The sequence below is a fragment of the Oryzias latipes genome, chromosome 19 (genome assembly GCF_053564925.1).
Source record: "Oryzias latipes strain Hd-rR chromosome 19, Olatipes_Hd-rR_3.1".
NCBI classification, from domain to species: domain Eukaryota; kingdom Metazoa; phylum Chordata; class Actinopteri; order Beloniformes; family Adrianichthyidae; genus Oryzias; species Oryzias latipes.
The window spans coordinates 17,464,940-17,490,372 of NC_136255.1; the positions used below are offsets into that span (position 1 = coordinate 17,464,940).

Consider the following 25,433-nt stretch of genomic DNA (forward strand, 5'->3'; position numbering starts at 1 on the left):
CTGTTTAATACACAAAGTCAACAAGCATAGGAGAATTTCTTGCATTTCAAAAATTTTACACCCCAAATTAAAGTATTTTTATGCATGTTTGCAAACCAAACAAATAATCAAGACACAATTTTAAGTGCTGTAAAATGCTTTAATACAAAATAGTGAATAATCTTTTAACAAACTGATGTTTAAACTCACTTTAACCCACCAAGGTTATACCATTTTAAGAAAAAAAAAAGGTTTGCATTCCTCCTAACCTCACCATAAAAGTCCTGATTTGGATTGAACTTTCAATAAGTATCCTATGCAAAAATGTATCGTAAAAAAATTCATTGCAACACAAATACAAAAACAACTTAAAGGGCAAACCGTATGAATTGCAAAAACAGTTTATTTTAAAAGGCACATCAGTTGTTAGAAGATTCTAAGGACACTTTTACAACAAAAGGTCTTCACGTTTTAGAGTATCTATTACAGTCGTCACAAAACATGGACGTTTCTGTTTAGTGTATCAAGACATGTCCAAACAAAAGAAAGAAAATCAAAAGTTCATTGCTTTGCATTATCTTATTCCGCTCTCTATTGACTACTGAGAATTGTGCAATTTACGTAACAAAAACGGACCGTGCCTTATATAAATATAAATGCTTTAAAAAAAAGTAGGTGATATCGTTTTAGCTGAATTAGCAACAGACGTGGAAGTAGTACACAGTGTGAAACAGACCTGCTACTATAGTTCATGTACAACAAATACTTTTATCAATCCATTTTTTCATTGTTTTCAATAGCCCCTAAGTTATGTTCGATTAAGAAAAGTATAAATTCAAAATATATTGCTAAAAAATCTTTGGCAGAAGGAAGAAAAAGGCCGCTACAACTGGATTAAGTGAAACTGAAAAACAGTGCTTCTATTTCCCTTGTATTGACAATACTACAGTAGATGTATTCAGTATTCTGTACTTATAGCTTCTCTTTGTACTTAACGTTTCAGGTTTGTTTGCATAAGTGAGTAAATCAGAAAATCACCAGTACAAAGACAAAAAAAATGGTCAAGAAAATATGGTTAATTAAATTTAACTTAATGTGACCTGGATCTAGAAAAGACCCTGAAATATTACCCTTACATTAAATGAAATCTAATCTCTGACCAAAATATTTATATCCCTGGGATTCATCCAAATAAGCTTAACATGTAGTTGTCTACCAAATCCCATCATTTACATTCTATCAGAACAGCAACCGTTCCAGATTAAGGAAAACGGCTTCACCCACAGCTGTGGCGTAGCACATGTCTGTCAAAAGCCTTCTGTGGACCGCTGGACACAATGAAGGAGGAGTCCAAAGGCCCTTCTCTTACTGGTACCAGGGGGTCTTCCTCACCCAGTGGAGGGTGAAGCCCGCGTCTGTCCGGATCTTAATGGAAGCGGCTTCTGCCTCCCTTACCGTCTCCTTCACAGATTGCATGAGGTTCTGAGCATTGTGGACCAACATCTCAGTCGCCTAAAGACGCACAACATAACCCTTTAAGTGTTTGAAACTCTTCGCTTTAATATTTGTCTGAAAGACTGCTCACCTGTTCCGACTCCTCCTCGCTGATGTTGGTACGACCCAACATGGTGGCTTTGACAGTAGACAGGATTTTGAGTTGGGTGCTGATGGTGGGAATGCGCTCACACACCTGGAACAAAAGGCATACGCTCAAACGCCCGTCAAAGTCCACGTCCAAACTCTCAGGTGAGGAGGGCTGCACAGACCTGGAGCAGGTTGGTCCGGATCCGTTTGTCAGTGCACTGCTTAGCGACCTCCTTGGCCATCTTGGTGACCTCATCGGAAGCCTTGGCGATGTCCTTGGCGCACTGGATGAGAGCACGCTTGTTTCCGCTACCTCCACGCACCAGGCGGGACATCTCTGCCATGAGCAGGGCCATTCGCTTGGCAGCACCAATGATGTCATTTCCCTAAAACAAATAATCGATTCAGTAAGAAGGTAAGGCTTTACATCACAACATTTTTGAAAATATTTAAAGACAATAAAGTCAAAGATTAAACCAATTTCATACATTTATCATAAAAAAAGCAGAGATCATTGTCAGAAGAAGTCATTTCTGTTAAACTGAAAACTTGAGAACTGTAAAACTATCACGTGATGTTTGGTGTCGCGACTTTGATGTGCGTTAAGTGTGACGGACGTAACAGAGAGAATCCGGTCATTTTTCAAATAAAACGTTTTTTTCGAAAAAAACAATAAAATGGAAATTATTTTTTCTTTCTGTGCGTCCCGGTGCCAAGTGTCCCGCGGCCCGGTGGTTGGGGACCACTGCTCTAAAGTACTCTAGAGTCAAACATATGTGCATCTGTTTGTCTGATGCTAAAGATTGACTACACTTGGTTTAATAATCCCAAAGACATCGCGCAAATGTGAGACAAAGCATAGATTTGAGATTTGCAAAGGGATCTCCCACAATGACTGGTATGAGGAAAAGAGGATCACCAGACTTATTATTCTGCTAAAGTTGATTTGTTACAAAATCAAAATATGACCCTGCTGTTGGTTTAACAGAATACCAAAGCAGCTGCTCATCTGAAAGACCTGATCAGATATCAATCGAACCTCTCCGCAGCTTTTAGCATCAACCTTTCTGTATGTTAGAACCAGGAGTAGAGAGCTTCCTGGGGTCCACTTACTTTGCTTGACCACTTGCGAGCTTCATCGTGAAGCTGCTTGGCGGCCACCATCATCGGCTCGTTCACCACGTCACCAGCTTTCTGTTCGGGGAACTCCTCGTCCTTTTCCTCTGGGGGAGGAGGTCGGGGGGGTGGGACTTCACCCTCTGGAAGAGGAGGCTTGGGAGGCGCTGCTTCATCGTTGAGCTAGAAGGTCGGAGACATAAAAGTTCATGTAGGCCTGCTGAACAAATGTAAAGTCTTTTAACTATGGAATAACTTACATTAAGCTGATCCAGCTCAGGAGGAGGGGGTGGGAAGTCTGGCTCTGGGGGCTGGAAGGCCTCCCTGACCTTTGCCACAGCACCGAGGATCTTAAAACCAGAGTCCAGAAAGCCTTTCTGAAGACCTGGTTTTCAAAAAACAAACGTATCTGGATGCTCCGCACAAACAAACCCTCGTCTATCTTCAGTTAGAAACAGCAACCTACTCGGATCTTGGATTTTTGCAGCCACTGCCTTGGCACTCATCACCATAGGAGAAATTGTCTGGCTCAGTTCATCGGATGCAGCCTTCACCACCTCCCTGAATTTTGGATCCTCAGAGTTCTCCACCTCTCGTTTGGCCACCAGCAGGATGCGGTTGGCTCTGCGGGCGATGCTGGTCGCACCAGCCACTAACATCTGAGGCTGGTGGTTGGTCATGGCCACGCGGCACTTATCCAAGTCGTTCTTTATGGCTTCCTCTGAGGCGTCCAGCAGAGACTTTGTGTCGATGGCTTCATCCACCAGACCTACAGATCCACAGAGGACCATAAGAATTTACACTTTGGTCTAAAAGGAGGTTTATCTATTCACGCATTGCAACATTACCTGTCATTTTCTCGACATTGTCGATCCACTGATTCTTCATGGTCTCAAAATGTTCATAAGCAGCTTGGTTGCCGGGGTTTCTCAGCAAAATCCGAGCAGCAGATACAACCTAAAATAAACAATAGCAATAAATCAAAAAGTCACCAATAATATGGGTTGGGTTAAAGCTGACCGAATCCACAAACAGAAACATACTTGTGGTGTCAAGTCTCTGGTTGACTTGACGGCAGCCTGTATTCCCTCCACTGTGCTTTTGTTAGCCGTGCCAACAGCAGCCGCCTTCTCCGCCGTGGCTCCCAGCTTATTGGCATGGTTCTCAAAGTTGGCAGCTCTTTCGTCAAAGACCTACAAAGTCAAAAAATCAGTGGAAACTATTTTTTTTTTTTGCAATTAGAGCATCATTGCTCATAAAAACTGAAGGTTACAGAGGGGAGGGCACTGACCTCATTTCTGTTAGGAGCATCCAGAGGGGCAGTAGCAGCTACTGCCAACAACTTAATGGGGGTGGTTGTGTCACTGAAAATGTCGGACACCTCCTGAGTCATTGCCTCCTGCATCTGTCCTTTGAGGTCCTGAAATCAGAAGGAAAAGGCTTTTATGACAGGTTATAACAGTACAGGTAAGACCTGCAGGGAAGAGCATTCAACAACATGATCAAGTCATCAATAAAAAACAGTTTCAAGGACCACTGTTGACAGCTTTTTTTGGTTGAATGATCAATTTATTTAAAGACAAAATAGGAATTATTTGTAGAAGCTAAACAGAAATGATCATACATTTATGAATCAAATACCTAATACTTCATTGTGATTTTTATTCTTAAGAAATACCACTTTTTTGTTTTTTTGTTTTTTGGGGGGTGGGGGGTGGGTAACATATTTTTGGTTTACAGTAAAAAGTTAATAGAAACACCACCTTCTCCAAATCAAGCCTCTGAAAAGACAACAATTTTGAATGTATTTTTAAAAAAAATCAGATTATGAGAAGTTGGGTAATAACCCACTTTCACTTTTTTGTTTCTCTAGCATCTATAAACAAATTCACCATCTAAAATGACTTTGTTGGTCTGTATTTTTAAACACACACAAATACGGCTCTAATGCTTATTTAAATGTTAATAAAATAATAAACTTAAACTGTGATTCCACTTTTCTTGTAATTTAATGCAGATTAGTTTATTTATTTTTATAAAAAGGGTCTATAAAGCCACCACTTTTACATGCTAAATCTATTTTATTTCTTAGTTTTAGCAGTTTATATGTGTGAGTTTCCATCCATGGAAGCAATAAGAGAGCAGCTGTGAATGTATTTCTCCTACTGTCCAGCAGAGGGAGCTGTGTCTCTGTCTTTATGTGTCAACTGGGACTAAAGAAAGGGGATGGTTGTGGGAGCAGTCTTACTTTTAAAGCCTCTTGGAGTTGTTGAGCCACAGCACGTGCCTGAGGGGAGTCCCCTTCCCCTCGGGCTGCCAGGTCGGCCAGCTGGGCCATGAGCTGCTCCACCCGCTCGCACTTACCCATTAGCTCCTGGCGGTATGGGCCAGGAAGAGCGTTGGCCAGCCTGCGGCCCTCTGCTGCAAGGCCACGGATAGCTGTCTGGCCTGGAAAAAAACGCACAACCATTTAAAGCCCTTTATTGGGTTAAACCTTTGCTTTAATTTTCAAACGTAACAAAACAAAAAATACAAATGTGCTTTTATACTGCTACTATACAGTTTATAGAGTAAAACCACAGATGGAGCAGTGAAAGGAATGTGAAGCTGTGTGATAAAGACAGAGAGATAGGACAGTTTGGAGGCCAGACTCACCCACGCCATTGTCATCCACGGTGGGATTGTCGATCCAGCGCTGTGCTTGCTCGATCTTTCCCTCCAAGTGCACAGCTGCCTTTGCAGGCCGGCTGTTTGTCACGATTTTGTTGGTTTTGGACTGCAGATTCTGCAGAGCTGTAGCGATCTGTTTGGCCAAAGCTCTGGCCTCAGGTGTGTCACCTTTACCCCTTTAAGGAAACGCATTTTAGGTAAAATAACAATCATATGTGACTGAAATAAAACCTGTGAGACCAAAAGTCCATGCACTACCCTATTGGCAATTTTTAGAAAGTTCATCAACACTTTTTAACAGAACTACACGTCTCCTGCTTAATTTTTAACTTGTAAGAAAACTCAACAACCAAATCAAAAGATTCAATACCCATGTGATAACATCTTGACTGTGCTGCCAAACGGAAGACCTAAAAACCACATTCCTTTGCAAGACTATATATTTTGCACACTTGGGTGATCTTAAAGTAAACCCTATTTCCTGGATGTGCATAGAGTCAAAATAAAGGTATAGAAATGGTGTAAAAAAAAAACAGCAAACAAGAAAACAAAAACTAAAAAATCCTGTTCCCCTGGTTTTATTAACTTTTACCTTCAGAGCACTAATGAACTTACATTTTTCTGAGGTCAGACAGTCTGGCGGTCAGAGTAGCGAGCTCTTTAATAGAGCGCAACGCATCTTCTCTTTCCTTGGGGTCATCACACATGTCAGCAATCTTCTTAGCTTCTGTGAGCAAAGCCTTGATGTTCTCTTCTCCCTCAGGGCCACCTTTGGGATCTGCAAGCCAGCTCTGCGGAAGAACACAACGCACATTCAAAAACAATCCAAATGCTGCATCCTCTGAGCTCTCAGCTGAGTTACAATGACCCACTTGTGCAGCATCAATCTTCTTAGCGATGGCCTGCTTAGAGTTCGTCATGGCCTCCAGTTTGCGAGCCGCATTCTCAACCTTGTTTGTCAGCACGTCGAGCCCGTGGGAAACCTGCTGGGCCTTCTGCACGGCCACTGGGGATGCTCCTTGACCTCTGTAGGGAACAAAGAAAGCACATGGATGTCATTAGATGGTTTGATAAATGGAGTTTTAGGGTTTTTTTCCCTACTAAAGGCTGGGATCCCAAATTTTTGAGTCTGCAGAACGAGAACTCCAGCTGCTCTCAATTGTTTCGACCCAAGTCCCTTCATACATTTCTTTAATCTAGAACTTTGGAAAAGAACATCTCCAAAATGAGAATTTTAACATAAATGTGTATGCACGCTACAGGGAGTGCTTAAAATACAAAAACACATACAGTACAAGAAACATTTTCCACTTTAAAAAACCATTTTCAAATATTTAGCTCACACAACCTAAACCAATGACAGACTGTGTGATTTTACATGTATAATAACATCAACAGTGGTGAATATTTCTGCATAAAAATAATGACATGACAATGAAACAAAACAAAAATGTTAATATTTATAAAACTTTAAAACTGAAAAGTCAAAAATGCTGAATTTATTTGGTTTATTTACATTAAATTTAAGGGTTTATGGTTGTTTTTTTTAATATAAATTGTTATTTGCTTCTACTTTCAATGAGAAGCATCCGTAGATATTCTGTGTTTATGACAGATTTAACACGAAACAGCTGCTTATTTGCTGTGGCTCTGTGTTTGTGATAACAGGTTTGATTTCCCTTTAACACAGGAAAGAGGCTTTTCCCTTTATAATGACTACATTTTACTCAGCAAACTAAAATCCAGTGTAAGAAAAGATTAAAATACTCAATGAAATATTTCAAGACATATACATAAGCCTGTATATTCCTCTTTTTTTGTCAGTAGAAACAGACTTTACCTGGCTCTCATTTCAGACACCTGATCTGTAATCTGGCCCAGGGTTTTTGCAGTGCCCACAATATCCCTGCGCTCCTTTCCCGTACACAATTCCCCGACTTTTCCCGCTTCGTCCAGAATCTGACGGATGGCCTGTTCCCCTGCATCTCCTGGAAATACAGCAAATGCAAACTCAGACGTACATGTTGATGCTAAAGTACCTCAATATTCATGAAAAAGTAAAGGATGTGGATATTGGTAGGATGATCATTATGTCCTGACATACCTGGTGGAGCATTTGGGTCCCTTAGCCAGTTTTTGGCATGTGCCATCTTTGAGTCAATAAGCCCCAGAGCCCTCTTCATGGATTCTGTGTCCTTTGGGTTACAAAGCAGAATAAATCAACATCTTTTATAGAATCAATGCAACCACACAACATGAACAGATCTTCCGTTCATGAAGCATTAAACCGCTTTAAGCAATATTCCACCCTGACGTTGAGTCAGCATTCCTGTAAAGTTCCTGTCCATATATGATGCACATAAATACGTTTAATGTTAAAAAAAAGGATCATTTTTCTTTACTGAATCCCATTCTCCAGGTTAGCTGAGACTCTGAGCTGCTGATTTTCATGATCGCACGAAAACCTGAACATTTATGTGCAGCATTTGCCAACATCTGTGTGGAACAGCAGTGCAAAGCACGGCATTCACTACCTTTGCTTTTGGTAAATACTGTGGGCATCATGGTGAAGCAGTCAATGATTTTATGTTGTATTTCATTCAAATTAGATGGAAATACAACAAACTGATCAGCCATGATGGGCCCAGATGAGCGAATGAAGTCCTGCAGGCAAATGGGGCGGGGCCAGACCCAGCAGAGGAGAGCTTAAATCTTCATTGATTCATAAAGTGTCAATATATGATAAAAAAAAATACTCCTTTTTGTTAAGAAATCTGATCAAAAACTGAGAGTCAGACTTTACAATAGTGTCTGTGTTAAAACAAAAGAGGGCATATTTGTGAGAACAGCTAAGTGTGTTGTAACAAAGCCAAAATAAACAGGGAAGAAGAAAAAGAGGAAGTACAAAGGTGTGACATTACATCATAGTTATGTGGGCGGGTTAGTTTATTGCTCAGACATGCTCAGTATGCAGCTGCTGTTCAGCAACCAATTTAAGGAAAAAGCCAGTTAAGGAAAATGAATGCACTTCTACCAAAAGAGGGCTGTTAAGCTTAGCGTTCTTCAAAACCTCTTTTAAAGAATAAACCACATTTAAAGGGTTAAAACAGCAAATGAGCCAGTTAGGAAAACTTTGTGTTAGCCGGACACTCATGACATGGGCTTTCAATTCTCCAAGGACAACTAACTAAAGGGGGGGTGCAAAGATGTCGATACGATGCAATGTTATGATTCAAAAGAAATAAAAATAAATAAATGAATGGCAGTAACATTGCAAAGATCCACATGTCAGCAAAACATCCTCAACGTCAAACCATTCCAACAGTAGAGCAATAACTCAACTCCTAATGGACTCTACGGATGGTCATTTCCATCTCCAAACAGAGAAGCATACGATGACACCACAAAAGCACAAACTATTTTCTTTCTTTCTTTCTTTTCCAGACATGCTGCTGCGCAAACAAGCTGCGACAGAGGAGAGGCTTACCTTCTACACGGGAGAAAAGAGGAACAAAAACAGTCAAAAGAAAAGAGAAAAACCACATAATTACAGAGATTAACTAGACAGCCTGAGGAGCAGGAAAAAGAGAAACGTGACAAAAGTAAAAGTGGAACAATACAGAAGAGGATTTTGCAGAACCAAATACACAGAGACAGCAGTACACAGTACACATAGCCTCACAGAAGCTTTAACAGAATAAAAAATATATTACTATATGGAACCAAAGGGTTCTTCATCAACAGGAACATTTTTAGTGTGAGGATGCAGAGCAGCAACTAAGGAAAAACTTTGTAGGAATACATAAAAAAAACTTGCTGGAATCTCTTCGACAGTTATGTGGGTCTATAAAACACATCTAGTGTTTTGAGATGAGTTTTGATTGAGGTTGTATTCAATCTGTAACCAGATCCAGTCTGCTTCATTTGGTCCGGATCGAGTCCTGAGCCTTGCGTTTGGGCTGTATTCAGCCATCAAGGGGACTTGACTTGACGCCCTGTTCCAGATTAAAGCTTGTAAACAAACCCATGTGACTAAAGATCTCTCCACTCACTGGTCAGGAATTACAAGGGCGGGGCAAAGCAACTACAGGCAGAAATGATGGAAGTCCTGTGCTTTAAGTACATTCAAACTTTATATTTTGCTCACAAGTTTCGAACGTCTGTATCAACGTCGGGCTCAACTCTTTACTCTTTCCTCGCTTTTTTTGGAGTCATGCTGCAGGGCGGTTACTGGCAAGAAGACAGCTAAGAAAGTATGCTGATAAAGAGTTATGACATACAGGTTGTCGGGAAAACAGTGAGAAGCTATGTGTGTCACATTAAAAACGGTTTTGATGAGTCAGAATTCATCTGATCACATTTTAGTAAGTTGCATTTCAGTTGTTGTAGTGTAGAAATTTCTAATTGCTTCTTTATTTTGCAGTGAACTATTTTTTTCAACAGTTGTATTTTTTAAATATAAGAGAATAAACTACAAGGTAGCTTTTAGGGTGACGTCACAGCACAGCGTACTGTGTAACAAGACAGAAAAGCGGTGTTGAAATCAATGTTCTAACTAATAAACAGCTGGGCCCTTTTTTCTGTTTGATAACAAGACAGTCGTTGCTTTATATTTATCCGCGGCTCATCTGTTGCTACATTCCTACTCTGTTTTTGTCGGCTACAGTGGCTGTTTTGGTTCAGTTGCTCCGCTCCGATTTTATTCAGACTGAGGAATCTCAGAGCGAACCGAAGCTCAGTCGGAAGGGAAAAGAAGTGCGAAAGCCTTAAAAGATGGGCCCCGAGAGTCAGCTGTTTAGCGATGGGTGCATTCAGAATGAAAATCTGTTCTGAAGAATCAGGGGAAACAAACTCAATGGATCAAATGTGTCCAGTCTGAACACACCCTGATAATCCTTATGTCTACAAACGGATTTCAAAGACTTCTTTAGTCAAATTAGCGGTTTTTTTTATTTTTTAAGTAATTTTAACTATTTTGGTAAATATTTATCAATAATCTGTAACTGAGCATGTGCTAACTGGATCAGAATACTTTCATCTGGTAAAAATAGAGAACATTTTAATTAGCAGGACATAATACAGCCTATGTGGGCATGGTGTAAAGATGAACAAAAAGCAAAGGTTGGTGTTTTGCAAGCACCTTGTTGGCCCAGGCGTCCTCGTCCCAGGACGTAAGCTGCAGCACCCGAATGATCTCATTGATCTCAGCGCTCATCTTCTCAAAGGTGAAGTTGCGGTTCTTCAAAGCCTCTTCCACACCTTGTCCACCTGACGTCTTGGTTGTTACAAAGATTTTGATACCTAAGAGGAAAAAAACTCAAACAATTAAAACAAAAATTGGGTTTACAAGTGACTAAAGCTGGTATCTACCTATAAGAGGGTACCCCTGGATAAAGTCTAGATATTTTGTCCTCATTTGAAAAGCTTCTGCTATACTAAAGGATCAGGAAAATCCATTTCTTTGAAAGGATAATACATTAGCTGTGGCTAAATATTGCCAACCATCATCTGTTGATGAACTGACCAAAAACAGGTGAGCAGATGATGAGAGAAACAAGAGGGGGGGGGGGGGGGGAGAACTACAGCTCAGACCTATCCTATTGAACTCATAAATGTTTATTTTCATTTCAGGATACTTCGACAAGACTGAAGATGTGTGGTATTTTCTGACAGTTGCTGTGAGAAAGCATTCCGGTGTCTAAAAAAACATGAAAGTATGACAGAAAACCTTACATCAGCAAAGCTACTGTCAAAACAATAAAGTTTCCAATCCAAACACTGGAGATCGAATTTGTTGCCTAAAAGTCTTCAAAAGTAGGCTTTGTTGTAAGAATTGTAATAGTTGTGGCTTCATTTATGTTTCTTAGATGATGGAAAGGGAAAACGTTTCTCTTACGGGACCACCATTAGAAGTTCTTTTTTGTTTTTACACATAGAAACTATAAAAACAACCAAAATCAAGTCAGCTTTATTATGGTTGTCCATAGACACACATTTGCCAAACTGACTCATCAGAACAGAAGGGCTATTGTTAACCAGGCCCAGATTTGGTTCCTCATTCTCCTCTCACAGGACACACAGAGAGAAAACAAAAAAAACAAAAAACATTTTTGAATTTTTACCGACATGTGGTCTAAACATGTCAGACGGAAGAAGCTAATAAGATGAGCAACAAAATGTCTTCTGGATCAAAGTTACAACAGAATTCCAGGAGAATGTGACCTGAACAAACTGGCGTCTGATTAGGGATGGCTACCCAAACTAATTTACGTGCAACTTCTGTAAGCTATAAGCTCCCTGCTCCGCTCCATTTTAATGCATCCGCTTATTGACAAAGAGATCCATTGACATCCTGAGTTTTCTCGTCTGAGCTGACATCTGGCTCAAAACTATACAGCTGGATGACTCCAATATTTCTCAGAATTTTTGCTGCACTGGTAATGTTAGCTTGCGGTTGAGAAGGGCTGTAAACTAGAGGGAGAGCAGTAGGACATCTGAATGATGGAAAGGGGACAGCGTTACTCTGTGCCAACAGTCCTGCCCACAACTCGGAGGTGAATTTCTAATGAACCCCTGTCGCTTTGCAGAAACTTTGTCCTAGAAAACAACACCGGTTTTTTGACTTTGCCTATAAACGGCAAAATCATAATTAAAAGACCACTGAGAAAAGACGATTGGACGGAGACTTCAAATATTTTTGGAAAAAAATGCGCTTGCTTTTTCATTTTTTAGCACCGGATGAAGCCCAAACGGTACCCATCCCTCGGTCTGATGTTCCTATGAAAGCCGTGTAGACACCTGAGATGAGGATGGGCAGCAGCTCCTTGACTGTGTTCATGGAGTTGACCAGCATCACCCGATGCTCCTGATGCGTGAGCTCCTGCTGCCGCTCATCTATCATCTTCGCCATCTTTGTCATACCTGGGCACAAAAAAACAAATAAACAGGTCAATAGTGTTGACGTTTTAAAACAACATGTTTCAGACTGTAAAGAAAATGCTTCATTTGTATATATATCCTCTTTTGACCTACATAACGCTGTTCTAAAGTATCATGCACTTATGAGCCTATACCTGGACCGAGGTTCTTTGTGTACGTGATCAAGTCCTCCATTGATTCTACCACCTCTGCCACAGTCAGATACTCCAGGATCCCTTTGCACACCCGGATGATTTTACGGACCTGAGATGAAAAAAAATTTATAAAAAAGGAAAAAACATTTCATTGCAACAGAAAAGGCTCATACCAACACATTTGGCCTGTTAATATCAACATGCCCTCTATTGACACAAGGACAGGACAACGCTGTCGCCTGCTTCTGTTCAGCTTTATTGAGGACTGCAGGAGTCACCACTTTTCTACAGTGATCCCTGAGCTGCAAAACACGATGGCACTGCTGACTGATCACTCCTGCAGACGTGTTGAGATGCCTGATATGTGCTCCAAAGTGCTGATCTGCAGCTTCTCGCTTTCCCTTAGTGTCCCAGAGCGGAAAAGATGGATGCGCTTGATGAAACCCGCGTCTGGGTAAAGATTTAGAAAGTGTGCCTAAGTGATTTATAAAGTGTTACCCCGACCTGAGCCGAATATTTATTAACTTCCTGGTCGTCTTTATCCTTCACAGGCACCAAAAACTCTTGCATTCTAACTGACATTTAATTATATTACTCTATCTAAATCTTGTTCTGACAGCAGATTTCTTCTGGGTGGGAAAAGAAAAACTATAAATACCTCAGCTTCATCAAAGGTCAGAAGCAGATCAGATGTTCCAGACAGGATGCCCCGGGAACCATCGATCAGAAAATCCCGAGCAGGAACGGCGTATGGGTCCGATTTGAGCATGGAAGCAGCCTGCACCAGCTTTGCGCATGCATTCTCCACTCTACGGAGCGAAAAAAGTGGAAAGGGAGAAGACCAAACATGTCACTCAACACTAGAGACCAAACATGGATTCTCTTTTGTTAGTTTGTCTTTTCAAACATCACCCTTACACCCACAAAAGTAATAATTGAGCAGTGTAAATATTTATTGGATAAAAAACAAATATGAAATAAAATATTCAGACTTAAATGATTTTACACCCAGAACACGAATCCTTAACTAGGTTTGACTGCCTAGAGTTTTAAAGGACTGCAAAAACTAATCGTTTCATGGAAGAAAAAGTTTTTTTTTTATGTCCTACACAAATTTTAGACCACGTGTCAATAAAACTTCAGAAATCTGGTTTGAATGAAAGGGTTGTCTTCTCTCTAACAGAACGGGAAATCAAATCTGGGCCTGGTTAACAATAGCACTGGCTGTTGTTCTGATGAATCAGTGTTGCAAATGGAAAACAAAAATAAAGCTGACTTGATTTGGAGCTTTTCTAACGTGAATATTTCTACTATTTTAGAGAAGATAACAGACTTTTTGAAGTTTTAGTTGGACTTGATTGATGTCAGCTCCCAGAACATTCAGTGATTTGCAAATTTACATAAGTCAGTTCACCCTCTTATGTGTAAAAACAAAATAATCAGATAACAGTGGTTCAATAACAGGAAGTTTTTACTCTGTCACCATCATTTAAACAAAACCAAAGTCAAAATGATCATAATTGTACGACAAGGCTTCATTTCTTTAGACGTTTGGGCATTTTCTTGTCCACAGACTTCCAGTGTTTGGATTGTAGCCTGAACTTTGACTTTAAAACATCTTTATCATTTTGACACTAGCTTTGCTGATGATACTTTTTGTACTTGTACTTTGCGTGGTTCTGCTCTTTGCATGACCCAGTTTCCCCTCTGGGTTTTGTCTTTTCTCAGAGAGTGACACATGTCTTTAAATAACTCTGATTTAAGATGAATTCATCTTGGTCTCCACAGCTCTGCTGCTGTGCCTCACACTTGGTCATGTCCGCTTCTAACCAAGCATTAAGCCAGAGTCCATAGATTATTGTTCAGTCTTCTTTAAAGCCATAATTTCCACACATTTATGTGTAGAATGTCTTTTAGTCTTTTAGTATCTATGTTTAATCATCTGCACAGCCTGTGATAATCTGTTATTTAGCTTCAACTTCAACTTTTATATCCTGATCCTAAACCTTTGGCTGCTGTTGCATTGTGGGTAAAATGTACTCTTTGACCTGCACAGCAGGAGTCCTACATTCTACCTGCACAATATTAACAGCCATTAAGCATGTGGAAACAGGCAACAAGCCAAAAACCACCACATGTTTTATTTCCCACGGTTTGCAGGCTTCCTACTTTTGCCTGCAGGGCAATTGTTGAGGTCAGAGTTTTTTAGTGGAAGATTTTCACAAAAGAACCAACCAGTAAAGAACCTTTTCAAAGTGTTTAGAAGTCCAAACTCATTTTAAGAACAAAAAGTCATATAAATGTACACATTATGCATTTTATGAGTTTTTTTCTGCAATTTGAGCGAGTAATGTCCTTCAGCCAGCACTGCAGAGAAACAGCTGTGCAACCCCCAGAACCCAGCAGACACTATATTTAGTGAAGGAGATGCATTCCAGCACATGTGCTGATGGATGACGACAGGGTGACGATTTGACTTTGAGGCGCCAAATGTGTCGGGCTCGACAACGTGTGCCTGCCGATGTGATTCATATCTGACCTTGGAGGCTGTCACGATCTGCTGCTTCTCCATTGCTCAAACAGGAAGAAGCACTTAGTGACTCATAAGACAGAAGCTTTTGGGGGGGGGGAATGATTTGGGCATTTAGTTCTCATTTTTAAGTCAGTTATTCTTTTTTTTCTTCTTTTATTGGATATCTGTTGATGCTTTTTGGTCTCACTCCTAGAAAGCAAAAGGAAGTCCCGCCAGACTAAATCATTTCATGTAAATTGCTAAAAGACTCCGAAGCATGCCATGTCTGACCTTTCCCTGAGCCCAACCGGCCATTACCTGAACAGATAAGGACAAACTGAGCCAAAGAGCGAATAGTGAGTTCCAGAATGCAGAAAAGGAGTCATTTGTTTCTAAAAAAAAATGTGTCGCTTTCTTCATTCGAATGAGTGTGGAGATCTTACTTGATAAAAGCAGGTTGCATATCCCTTTTCATAATCTGGTCTTCTGTAGTTTGAACGGTCTCCTTCCCAACCTGGAAAACATTTGCACTCATTTAGAAGACATTCCCAGCTTAAAAAAAACTAGATTTTTACACCATGAAATGACTCTTCCTTCAGAGTCATGAAGGAGAAAGGCCCTTCATGACCTAACCAAAGGTCTGCACAGCAACCATTCTGCAGGTCAGTGGTACCGAATGGCAACAGAAATGTTACGCTGCTTCAAATGAGCCCCACCCAAGTACTGAAATTAGATGTAAAGAGGCCAACAAATGGGACATATATGCCAACTTAAACACATGCTGTGTTTAAATTAATTCAAAATTGGTTGTCTTCACAATATGCAATATTTTGACATGAAAGATATAGATAGAATGATATGGAATCTTTGGTGAGTTTTTTTTAAATACATTTTGTCTTTCTATTGGAATTTAATGCAAGAATTCATCACTTTGTCAGGAAAAGTTTAAAGGGCCTATACCATGTAAAATCAATATTTTGAGCTTATATGATTATTATAATGTTAATTCCTCATGGAAAAAAACCCAGAAGTGGTATTCTGATCTGTTCATGCATTTCTGAGTATTCCTCTAAAAACCTGCGCTCTGAAGACCAGCCCCTTCCAATCCACAAAGCGAGCAGGTTTTAGCAATCTGACTTAGACCAGTGAGAACAGCCCCTTCCAGGAAGAGCCAGCTCCGCCCCCAGGCTGACACAAACGCTCTCACACCTTTTACGCTAAGCTAAACGCTTTTATTTTATGTGCACAATATGCACATCCATCTTTACAAAAGTTTGGATGGCGTTAGTTTTCGTCTGCAAAACGCAGACACGCTGCCGAGGCCGGCTCTAGGTTGACGTCACCAAATCCAGTCATCTTAATAATGAATATTTAACAGAAAATGTGTCTTTTGTGTGTCAGAAATTGAAACAAATCCATAAAATGAAATCATATTGGATGAGATAAACTTGTGAACATAAACTAAATCAATTCAGGAGTCTGGTGTTGATACTAAGTGTGTGTTTCAGTCTGCAGCAAACACCAGATGATGATGATGACGAGTTGACCATAATTTTGGCCACATGTCAGTTGCAGCTAAAAGTCCGTCTTACTGTAGGTCATTGCGTTCATTTTTTTCTTTTTAAAAGGAGTTCTTTATTTTTTTCTGTGTCCAACTCCTAGACATATGATTTGGGTAATGCAGCTTTTGGGGGGACCCGAGGACTCAGCACAATATAATGAGTAAAGAAGCCAAATGACTCATGTCCTCCAACATGACTTCAGCTCTGTGGGGAAAAACATGAACCATGTTGAGTGACAAACCATGTGCGTTTGTGATGGGGCATTTATAAACACAAAAAAAGTAATATGCGTTTTCTTTCACCTTTTATGCTAAACATGTTTAAAAAGTACAATATTCTGTATCAATGCAACACATTTGCAGCCTACTAAACTTAGTATTTTACCGTTTTGTGCCCTGAAAATAGTTTTGTGTAGTTTGTACTCGTTTTAAGCAACATCCGTCATAACAATTAATGTGGATGTTACATACCCGCTTTTTAGGCCCGGGGATCCTGTCAATAAGGTCTGAACCGCAATCCTGAACTTATCAAGAGAAGAGGAGGAAGAAACAACAGTTGCCTGTTTCTGTTTTCTTTTCCAGTTTGGATAAAACTGGAAAATTCCCAAGGCTCTTCTTGTTAACATTTCAGGAGAGTAGCAGATCCATTCCAGTCGGTTGACATGGAGGCAGCAGTGGAGCTGAGCACACATGCATTTAACACCCCGTTTTCACTGGGCCTCAAGGGACTGTGAGGAACTGCAGGGTTATAAATTAGGGTTAAAGGTTGTGTCAAACTAGAGCTTGGGCATCACTGGGGTCCTGTCTCCAGCAGAGAAATGTCAAAAGATGAACAAATGGCAATGAAAAACGAAAGTTGTCCCATCTCATTTCATTTTTCGTTTTGAGATTTTAAAATAGTTTCCCTGTTTGTACTATTTTTAAGGTTTCTCTGTTTTCAAACCTGCTTATAGGGTAGACTTGGTTGCAGTTTTTTTAAAGACTATTCGGTTATTAGATCACAAAGAAAAAAAAGCCTTTTGCCAGCATTTTCTTGGTTCTGTGCTTTTACTGAAAAAGAGAGTTGCCTTTGTTTGAGTAACCTCGGCATTGCTGAGACTTCCCTAACGTATGAAATATTTGTGTCTTCTTGAAAAAGAAAGGGTTGCAACAGTTTTTTTTGTTTGTTTTTTTGGTTTTTTCATTTTGACGTTCAACCAAGACGTTTATTTGTCTTTCCAGCTTGCGAAGACAGACAGAAATTTACACAAGATCAAGTCAAGTTTTGACATGACCTCACTGGAGCAAAAAAGGCAGGGAATCGTGCCGAGGCTAGAGGCCAAATGTGGCTGTTCAGCAAATGCTGAGTCATACTTTACCCAAAGAACCAGGCAGAAACTTTTGAAATGGAGTTCATTAAAGACTAAAGGACGTACTCATCCGCTTCTTACAGTCATCTTTTTACTGCTTTCTTACTTGGCCTAATCCTGTTGTCTGGTATTCCGCTGCAGTGCTCCAAGTAATGTTCTTTAAAAATAGACCAGTGGCCCAAGTTTAAATATATTGTTGTCGAGCAGTTTGTGATGGCTGGTCTTTTCCACTCTGAGCATGCGTCTTGAATTGGAAGTGTTGCAGCTGATATCAGCAGGTTTTTCTTAATCCAGCTGCTCACCTCCACTAACTTTTTAAAGACCCACTCCAATGAAAATGGTGTTGTTGGGGTTTTTAACATGCTCCTTTGGCATGTTTCTGATTATGGAGGACGTGTATATAAGGGGAGTATTTCTTTATTCAAACTGTTGTGAATCAGGTGCAGGTTAAAAACTACTGTTTGTTACGTAGAAAATGAGATGGGCGGGCCACAAGTTCCCCACTCTGCTCCATTCTGATGCATTCACTTGTAGACGACTAGATCCATGTATGTCTCTGTTTTTCAAAACTGTACGGCTGGATAGCTCCAATGTTGCACCGCTAATGTTAGGTTGAGGGTGTGAGGGGCTGTAATCTAGCACGACAGAGTGTAAACAAACAGCTCTCAGCAGTAGTGAGGGGAGGAGGGGTTGAGTTGCTCCATGCCAACAGGCCCCGCCCACAGTTCAGAGTCTAATTTCCAATGAACTACTGCCGCTCTGCAGGAACGACAGGTTTTTGGATTTTGGCTAAAAATGGGATAATCACCATTAAAAGAGACCACTGACAACCCTTTTAAAATAGATCAAAAGATGATCACAATCGGTCTTGCAGATTCAGAGCCTGTCAAAATACCATCCAATACTAACGACGGGAAGTTTCTGGAGTGGAAACACTGACAAGCCCGTTACCACCCGGAAACCCTTGTTTCTTGATGGAGTGTCTGATGGTTGAGAACAAGCTGGGCTTTGTTTAAAGCAAACCATCTCTCTGCCACTGGATGAAAAGCCACTCTGAAAGCAGCAGGGCTGCTGAGACAGAGCCTTCCTTTCACATACTGCTCAGAGTTGAAGCAATGCTGCAGTCGTTATAGTGACCACGATTATCTGCAATGGGACATTTTCAACAACAATGATTTCCTCACAGCAGCACATTACTGGATATATTTTGACTGCTGCAGTCAAAAACATGACTGTTCTATCTGAAGCAGAAACTTCTGCCGTCCATTTTATCAAATATCCGCTGTCTAATTATGAATCAAAGGGGAAGCAGAGGTTGCGTTGAAGGCCAGCGCCTTTATTTTGCATCTGCCAAGAGGCGTCAAACATTATTTATTCATTTGGCTCAGGATGCAGTCGCACGCGGTGAGTCCAAGGTGATGAGAGGCACACAAATCAAACGGCCTGCTTGGCCAGGGCAAAATGAAGTTTGGCAGTCAAAAGTTTTTACTCGTCAGATCTTTCTCCTGTTGCTGGAGTCTAACAGTCCATGAGGTGGGAGTGAGAAGCAGGTGGAATTATTAGCAAAGCTCTTCAAAATAGAAGCCAATAAATACAAGGTTTTTTTGGAAATGAGACTTCCCATCACCCATCTGTTAACACGCCGTCTCGCTTGGAGCAGGGAGCCTACGTCAAAAATGCAATCTTTTTCAAACGCCATCTCTTTGTCTGCTTTTGATTTACAACGATTGAATGAAGAAATACTGAGAAATGCAATTTTGAGCTTAATTATCTTTTTGTCCTCCATAATCAGAAAACGCCATGTTAAAAATACCAAAAAAATGATTTTATTTTGCATCAGAGTTGGATTCTAAACAGGCTTGGAAGCAACAAAAAAAACATTTATCTGTCAATTTCTACCATCCGAAATAGTTTTTTACTTATTGTGGTTTTAGACTGTATTTAAAAACGGATTATATTTATTGTTGTTTTTTTGACTCAGCATGATGATCTATATGTTTTACTTCAAGTTAAACTCACTAGTAAGTTATGAACTTCAGATGGATTTGAATAGCTTCCTCTTATGTTTCACCATGGCAACCACTATTACCAGAGTTTGCTCAGTGGTTCAAAATACAGTTTCTTTTTTCTTTAATGTTAATCCCTAAAAAGTTAGTACCAGTACTGCTAATATGAAAAGTACATGTTTTACATTCATAATAGTCGGCTTTCTCCTTCAAAGATTAGCTAAAAAGAGAGTTCTGATGTGGACCTTAGTCATGGTCAGCAGCCATAGACCCATAAACAGCTGGGTTTCCCAAAGCTGGCTCACATTCCTGTTTGGAGCGGGGTTGACAGCTGCCAGGTCTTCCTAGCTCCACTTCCTGTGTTTTCTTTTCAACACCCCCCTCCCCTCCTCTGCTACTCCATAAATCTAACCTGCAAACATTGTAGAAGTAAAAACTGGACTAGTACACAACATGATCTTTTCTTGTTAAAACGGGGTAACTGTTTTGGACTTGAACTGTTTCTGAGTTACCTCTGTGACTTGCTGTAGTACCCTGAAAGATTTCCCAAGGCAAATGACAGGATGCCCGAGTCTCAGATAACAGGAACCGTTTTCTTTTGTATGCCTTTAAAGCACTTGTGTTAATGGTTTCACTGGTTTCCTAACTTCAAAGCCCTTCCAGAAAAAGTATGAGTAAATCGATGTACCAATTCTTGATCTGAGTAAACACCTACAATTCAATAAAAATTCCAGCCTGCTTCCTCATTTTTCCACTTCTGTTAAACTACGGATATCCAAGAACGTAATTCTGTTTATTTTTAGCCAAAAAGATTTTCAAAGGGAAGTTAGTCCTTCCGCTTTTTAACTGAAAATGCTTTTTTTTTGGTACCAGACTTGCTTTTTAGCTGCTATGTATGCAACTCAATTCAAAGGATCAGAGGCCCCGCCTCCTGGATGACATTCTGACATGTCTGGAATTCTCTGCATTCCTTAAATTCCATGTTTAAATGAAGTTTCCTAAATTGCTTAAATTCCATATTAGCTGTAAAATTCACTATAAAAATGTACTTATGTAAATATAGTACACTTAAACATGTACTTATAGTCATTTTTCTTTTTAAATATCCACTTTATGACAGATGGACTTCGGGAGCATTGAAAAAAAATTATATTTAGTGAAAAATTAATTATTCTTTTAATATGCATTCAATAAGATATTCTAATGTGTTATTTGTGAATTATTTGGAAAAGAGTCAAATTCTGCTGCACTCCTGATCTTCCATTTGATTTATAAAGTAAATAGTGTTCAACAGAAATCCTATTAGGCAGTTTCCTCCCCTTTATTCTGACGTTCTCCATGGAGGACCATCTCCCCCATGATTTCTCGACAACAGCCTTGTTTTAATTGTCTTGCAACATTAAACTTGCAAAGGCAGAACCGTTGGTTAACAGTCTCAGCTTAGAGGAAGAAGACAGAAACCACCAATCCTTTAACAGAGCAGTTGGACTTCACACGTCTTGCAGAGCTACAAGAAGCCAAATGAAATCAGCTGCGGCACATCGTCACAGGCACAGGGTTTCCGGCTCGCGCAGGAAGACAGATCCAATTTCACCCTCACCTCAGTTCAGCACAGAGGTCTAACAGAGGTGGGAGTGTTTATCTTGAGTCATCATTGTGCAATTCATACGCCATAAACCCAAAATAAAGGAGTCAAAGCACACAATGATTAGCCTTAAGTATCCTTTATATGTAAGCCCAGCAATATGTTACTCACAAATGTGAAGCCAGACATCTTCAATGACCTCATAACGGGTTGCAATGTTGCTACGGCAACTGGAAATAATCACAGACGTGTGTGGTCATTTAGGCCATTGTTGGAGACATCTGGTAATTATTCTGAATGTCCGGAGAAGCCTGCATGAGTTCATCTCTGAATGAAGACGCACAGTCATGTGTTTGTGGTCAATCAGTCAGCCAGAATGTCCTATTTCCATATTTAAAGTTGGCCCTAAATATGGAAATATATAGTAAGCCAAGTTGCTCACATTTAGAAAAAACAATAAAACTATCAACACAAACGCAAAAAATAAAAACCCACAATGACTCGTTCCTTTTTTTAATAGCAGAGGCACTAAAAATAAATGAATATAAAGCCGCACATCAACATTTGTTCAATTCTGCATGAAGACACTTTCTGTCCAAAACAGTAAAGGAAGTGCCTTTGTCTCCCACACCCACCACAAGCCCCCTAACAGCACACCATACAGCATCTTTATCAGTGGAAAAACTATCAAATAGCTCCAAAGCCAGAATTCTTGCCTATAAGACAACACATAATCATTTAAGTTTGAAATTATACAATTTACATCATCTTCTTTTTTTTACGTTTTTTGGAAAATGTTCCTCATAACACTACAAATTCCTTAGTTTTCTCTGATTCCAAGGAAAGGAAGGAAGTCTGGGGGGAGTAGAAATAAATAATCTGATAAAAAGAGAGGAAAACCTGTTTCACAGAGGCTCCAGAGAACACACAGAAACAAGTTAAAATGCCTCAACCTAAGGGTTTAAATAGATGTAGACCATCCCTCCATCTATTACATGATTCGACTGTCACCAGAGTAACTCTCCAAATGTATTACCCAGCAACTGCCAGGCTATCTGGGAGTGCCCAGACTGACAGATTAACAGACAGTTAGTTACAGTTATGTCTGCCTTAATTTAGCCTAAATCTTTCTTTTGTGGGCTAATAACAATGTCTGCTTTAAGCCCTTCCCAGTGCTTGGTTTCTCTTCCAAAACTGCCATGTATGGGTTAAGGTTTCAGGATAAAAATGGAGGAAACGTCTTTATCATTTCCTGCCATGCAGTTGTTCTGAAGAACGGCTTTGTGGCTGGGAGAGTTTTTCCATCTAATTATACCCCAAAACTGCAGATGGTGAGGTCAAATGGACTATTGCTTAATTTAGGAGAGTTTTGCAAATTGATAATTAATGGACCAAAAGAATTTAAATTGCAGTGTTGGTAAGGAGGAAGAAAAACTTTTCAAATTAAAAGTAGTTAGATATTCAGAACTTTAAGAGGCAGTTACATTCAACAATTGGGGCAGTGTTGCTTTTTATTTCAATTTAGGTTTTTCAAACTTTAACAAGAAAAAAATGATCAATTTGGTTCAGATTAGAATTCAAGAAACATCTTTTTAAAGAATGGTTTTCTCTCTTTGACTGGGGGTCTGCTAGCTGAGGCTTTGGGGCCACAATTGGCTCTTTTACCCCTATAGTGGCCCCTCTGGCTGAAGAGAAAAGTAATTTTTAGAAGTAAGGGTTACTTAATTAGAATTGATTTAATGTAGATCAGTTTTGTTTATAAAATTTATAGCTGACGTGCTACTACAAGATAAACTATGTAAGTGAATTTACATCCTGCTGACATAATACTTTCAAAAACTTTAATAAATTGTCTGATCTTTTCTGATTGGTCAGTTTATTGTGTGCATATCCTCCTATGCTGCACAACAATGGTTGGTGGGATGTATAACAAGAGAAAATCAATTTTTTTGTCGTGTTGTTTTAAGTCCGACTCCAATCATCTTTTAAATCGTTGTAAAAGCTTTCCCTGTGGTCTTTTATTTAGTTTCTGCCGAGCAGCAGTAGCTCATCAGAAATTTGCCTCTGAGTTGTGGGCGGGACCTATTGGCAGGGAGCCTAGGCTCATTTCCCATAATCCCTTTGTTTACACTCTCTCCCACAGGCCCCCCAACCTAACATTAGCAGTGCAACAAAAGCGGCGAGCAATATCAAAGCTATTAGGCCATACAGTTACGAAGAAGATGCCATCTCGGTCGAGGAAAACAAAGACGTACATAGATCTATTTGTCTGAATCGGAATGGAACGGAGCTTATAGCCTGCCGATTGTATTATCTATGCAACAATTACAAGCTTTTTCAAATGGCATGAATGTGTCTGCTCCTGAGTCACAACAACTTGAATTGGCGTATACTTATATTGCACTTTTCTACCTACAAGGCCCAAAGCGCTTCACAGTCACACTCATTTCACACACTGATGGTGGCTCCACTGCCGAACACTGGCGCCAACCTACCACCAGAGGCAAGGTGGGGTTCAGTGTCTTGCCCAAGGACACTTCAACACATGGGTGTGCAAGGCGGGGAATCGAACCTGCAATCCTTATATTCCATTTTTAATCTTTATTCTCTTTGAATGTTTCCTCCATCAAGAGAAAAAATGACACAAGAACATGTTTAAAACACCAAAAATAAAATATTCATAGGAGCGGGTATTTTGTAGGAGTACCTGGTCCAGATAGAGGGCCTCTTATTTTGAAAAGAATATGGGCTTTTGTCAAAAGTAAAAGAGAAAAAAAAATCAAATCTTCGGAAAATCCTAGTTTCTATTTATATTTCTGTTTTATTCATGCCATACAAAAAGTAATGTAAAGAATTCAAAAGTAGTATCTGATTTGCCTATAAGGGTAAAAATATAAGCATTTGGTGCTTGATGAGTGAAAAAAGCCAAATATGGCTTAACCGGTATGATGCTGACCCCCATCTTTGATCACTAAAAAAACAATGCATTTGTAATATGTAGCAAGAAAATGTAAACTTTTTCTCTAAATTCTAGTCCTAGTTTAGTCAGCGATGGCACCCACTCAGCTACAGGAGGCAGGGCGCAGTCTCAAGGGGGGAAAAGGGCGTCACTGCACTTTATTAAGACTACTTCAAAAGAGTTTGGAATTATGTATGAAACTATGTAACTAATGGCAGAATAACATAATGCAGATACGTCTTTTTTAACAGTATAATATCGTTTCAATGCAGGAATGAGGGTGAACCCCGAGGGACAAAGCGACAGGTAGGTTCCAAGTTGAAGTACCACCAGACCAGCCACAACTATTCACGAAGAACCGACAGATGGTTTCCCATCATGGGAGGAAAAGAAGTTTACCCACCCGGACGAGGTTGCTAACGGCCGCCTGCACCGTAGCCACCGGCGCCGATAGATCTGGTATCGCCTTTCCGTCAACTTCACCTTCCTCGTGCATTATCACCAGATGGGATATTTGCTGAGCCACCGGCTCCAGGATACTTTCTATAGTCTTCGTGTGAAAAACGGGCATTTTGGCTGCTTTTTTAACGCTGTCCAAAGAAAATACCACACCACCAAGGGCAGTTTCTCTACGACTCCAACACGGATAAAACCTCAAAGCAACTTAAATAAGCCTTTCTTCTTCCCGGGACAGCGTGCAGACTTCAACTACACCGAGGAGCCATGAACTGGTGGTGGAAACTCGGACAGCGCGAGCGAGCTGTGCGTCAACGAACGTCGTAAGTCACAGCGGCCAATCAGAATGCGGCTAGGCAAGATTTGTAAAAAATGATTGGCTATTTTGAGTGCCACTCAACATTAGCACTGCCCTCTTTCCCAATGGAGCGTTTGCTCTGGATCCGAGTGCTTCCTAAATTACGTAATACACTCCTATGTCCTAAAAAGGGAAATATGCCTCCTGTTAGCGAAGCATGGGATTCCTGGGCTGTAATTTAGCTCATTACATTTGAAAGGCAATAAATGACTCTTGAGAAATTTG

At 40.2% G+C, this 25,433-nt stretch overlaps 1 protein-coding gene across 2 annotated transcripts; it reads right to left on the reverse strand.

Annotated features, from left to right (window-relative positions):
* Positions 1–118: 118 nt before the first annotated feature.
* LOC101170227 (vinculin) lies at positions 119–25,194 on the reverse strand. Of its 2 annotated transcripts, none has more exons than XM_011488214.4 (21): positions 24,798–25,194; positions 15,378–15,448; positions 13,081–13,231; positions 12,423–12,531; positions 12,148–12,270; positions 10,490–10,650; positions 7,454–7,544; positions 7,190–7,337; positions 6,222–6,375; positions 5,965–6,140; positions 5,335–5,525; positions 4,928–5,127; positions 3,971–4,099; positions 3,723–3,872; positions 3,528–3,636; positions 3,146–3,448; positions 2,940–3,064; positions 2,677–2,862; positions 1,746–1,949; positions 1,565–1,669; positions 119–1,491 (listed from the first exon to the last, which is right to left on the reverse strand). In XM_011488214.4, the coding sequence occupies exons 1-21, from the start codon at positions 24,963–24,965 to the stop codon at positions 1,345–1,347; spliced, it is 3,201 nt and encodes a 1,066-aa protein (XP_011486516.1). In that variant the 5' UTR covers positions 24,966–25,194; the 3' UTR covers positions 119–1,344. The 2 variants fall into 2 exon arrangements, with proteins under 2 accessions (XP_011486516.1, XP_011486515.1); XM_011488213.4 differs by having other exon boundaries at positions 7,454–7,547; positions 24,798–25,189.
* Between the last annotated feature and the right edge of the window lie 239 nt (positions 25,195–25,433).